The sequence below is a fragment of the Montipora capricornis genome, chromosome 9, assembly GCF_036669925.1.
Source record: "Montipora capricornis isolate CH-2021 chromosome 9, ASM3666992v2, whole genome shotgun sequence".
Classification (NCBI taxonomy): Eukaryota; Metazoa; Cnidaria; class Anthozoa; order Scleractinia; family Acroporidae; genus Montipora; species Montipora capricornis.
Window position 1 is genome coordinate 19,431,319 of NC_090891.1, and position 2,500 is coordinate 19,433,818.

At 39.2% G+C, this 2,500-nt stretch overlaps 2 protein-coding genes across 2 annotated transcripts in view; one reads left to right on the plus strand and one right to left on the minus strand.

The window, feature by feature from the left end:
- LOC138015807 (uncharacterized) overlaps positions 1 to 67 on the plus strand; it is a 3,833-nt gene extending 3,766 nt beyond the window's left edge. Inside the window, exon 3 of the mRNA XM_068862917.1 lies at positions 1 to 67. This exon is cut by the window's left edge and continues 1,575 nt beyond it. The gene's annotated coding sequence lies outside the window, so the exon portion shown is untranslated.
- The window catches only part of LOC138015808 (G2/M phase-specific E3 ubiquitin-protein ligase-like), a 3,418-nt gene that overhangs the window by 334 nt on the left and 584 nt on the right, over positions 1 to 2,500 (minus strand). Inside the window, exons 2-4 of the mRNA XM_068862918.1 lie at positions 2,211 to 2,467; positions 1,381 to 1,738; positions 1 to 336 (exon numbers count right to left, since the gene is read on the minus strand). The exon at positions 1 to 336 is cut by the window's left edge and continues 334 nt beyond it. Coding sequence (XP_068719019.1) covers positions 95 to 336; positions 1,381 to 1,738; positions 2,211 to 2,345 — 735 coding nt within the window. The 5' untranslated portion in view covers positions 2,346 to 2,467 and the 3' untranslated portion in view covers positions 1 to 94. The remainder of the gene's footprint in view (positions 337 to 1,380; positions 1,739 to 2,210; positions 2,468 to 2,500) is intronic.

Genomic DNA, 2,500 nt, shown 5'->3' on the forward strand with positions numbered 1-2,500 from the left:
GCAACTACATCATCACTCTTAAAATACTTAATTTAACACAACAATAAACTGTGGTCTCCATGTAAGAGAAGCTGCCAACAAAGTTAGAACAAAATTACACTATACCAAAACCACTGCCTTGGATGTCTAAAGCTTTGTTTAAGCTTTCTTTAAAATCCTCAAAATTGTCATGTATGCACGGTAGTTCCAGTTCCTGGGGACATGTATTGGCATTTGGAAGGGGTCCACATTTAGGCTGAAGCTCCAGCACAGTTATTTTATCAGGACTGTGAAACCCTAATGGTGGTATTTGATTCACCCCTGTGCAGAACATTAAGAGACCTGGCAATCTGTCAGCTGTACAAAAAAAAAAAAAGGTTTGGATTAGATGATATGTTGCAGATAGGTGTTATCAATATACTATGAATACTAAAAATATTACCATGTGTTGAATATACAGAGATAAAATGAAAGGAGCTCAAGTTCTGAATATGCACTGTGACAATAAATTATGTTTACCCCACCAAATACACTTAAAAACACCCAATGGGAAATGTTCACAGGACTGATAAAATATGTTCAATGTTCACAAAATTATGAACCCAGTAAATAGCCCAGCTCACCAAAAGTCTCTCGGTACATGTAGCTCAGTAGTTAGAGCACCCAACCAGTAGTATCTGGGAGGTCATGAGTTCAATTCTGTCAGGGACTCTGATTTGTTCTTTGCCCCCATGCTTGTAACAAATAATCATTTCATCTTCATCACTGAGCTTTATAATATTTACCATCTTTTACTGCTTATTATAACACTGTTTCAAGGGAGTTGAAAGATTGCAATGTTGTATATTGCTAAACTTACAGTGTTTAACAACCTATTCTCATTACAACAGATGTTGCATTGTGCGCTGGTTGTCTGTGAATGGCAAGTAACCAATCATTTAGCATTTGATAGCACAGAAATTCCCTTATGTATACACTTTTTATTTAAGCCCTGGCCAAATTAACCCTCGCAACATTTCCACATTGACGCAACATGGCGAATAAGTTTATGTACCCAGGCCCCTGGCGCACAACAAGTGGACCTAGTGCACACGCTCTAGTGCAACAATGTTGCATGAATGTAGCCAAACAACTACAAAATCATGCAACATCCAATTCGTTGCATGAAAATTTTGACTGTTTTCAAATTTGATCCAACATGATCCAACCTGTTCAAACATATCATAACAGGGTGGCCAAGCATATGCAACATGTTGTGCCCAACAATGTTGCAAGATGATTCGCTGAAATGTTGCAAGTGTTTGGCCAGGCCTTTCCTGGGACTATATCCCTTCACCCCTCTCCCCCACCAAAAAAATGATGATAAAATTAATGGTCTTTGCTGTAAGTTCTACAATGTACCTTCTTCTTCTATGTACTCTAGGAAGTACTCTTTTACTTTATCCTGCACATCTTCAAAAACCAGTAAGTCTTTAAATGCTGCTGGTGTAACACTGACAGATGCAGGCTCTGAGCAACTAACAAACACGGACTTCATCATATCAGGGTACTTCATGGCTACTCCAAGGACAGGTCCAAGGCCAACAGCAAACTGGTCTAGCTCAGCCTTTCTTGACAGAATGACAGAGTGCACGCATAATCCAGTTATCGCTTCTAACTTATTGGATACTGACAGTACTTGGGGAAAGCCTGCTTCTGCAAGAAGAGTTTGGACTTCAGAATAGACCTCTTTTATGTTGTCCACTGTGGCAGCATCAATCTAGGAAAATAAGTACTTTTAGACTTTATTACATTACCAGTATTAATATGATCCAGGTCTGACTTGAAGGGCCTAATAAGATAAATTACATCACCAAAATCAAAGCACCCTTGTTGACGTTTTGAGCCTGGACACTTTTCTCATAAATTAGTCAAAAGAATAAATAATTTCAAAAAGTGCATTACCGGTAGTTCTTGTTTTAAGGAGTATCAAGGGTTTAAAGGGACTAATTTCACACACACCTTGTCAATTGCCTGAAGGACTTCATAGTCCACAACATCACTCCTTGTTATGTCAGGAAGAACGTTTTCAGTGCTTTTTGATGTCAAATACTTGTATACTGCTGGTGACAGGTAGGGGAAGGATGGTCCACCATTGACTATGCTTGCAGCTATCATTCTACCAACCACTTTAAACATGCTTGCTCTTAAGGCATCTGTGTTGTGCAGTGGTTGCACAATAAAACTGGTACCTTCAAACAACTTGAATTGTGTGCATGGTGAAAGAATAGACTTGAGAAGTAGAGTGAAGTACTCCCTGCCAGGTCCACCACCATCGACCGCTGCTTCACCCTCAAAACAGACAACAACAGGTTTGTTGATGTCATAATCCCTTTTCTTGAAAAAGGCTATGCTGTCTTCAAATATGTCTTCTCGTCTAACACTGATTCTGAGTGGAATATAGTTCTTAGGCTTCAGGGTTGCTGTTCCTTGCTTTTGGAATTCACTTCTGATAGGGTATAACATAAAAAGGGGAAAGTAA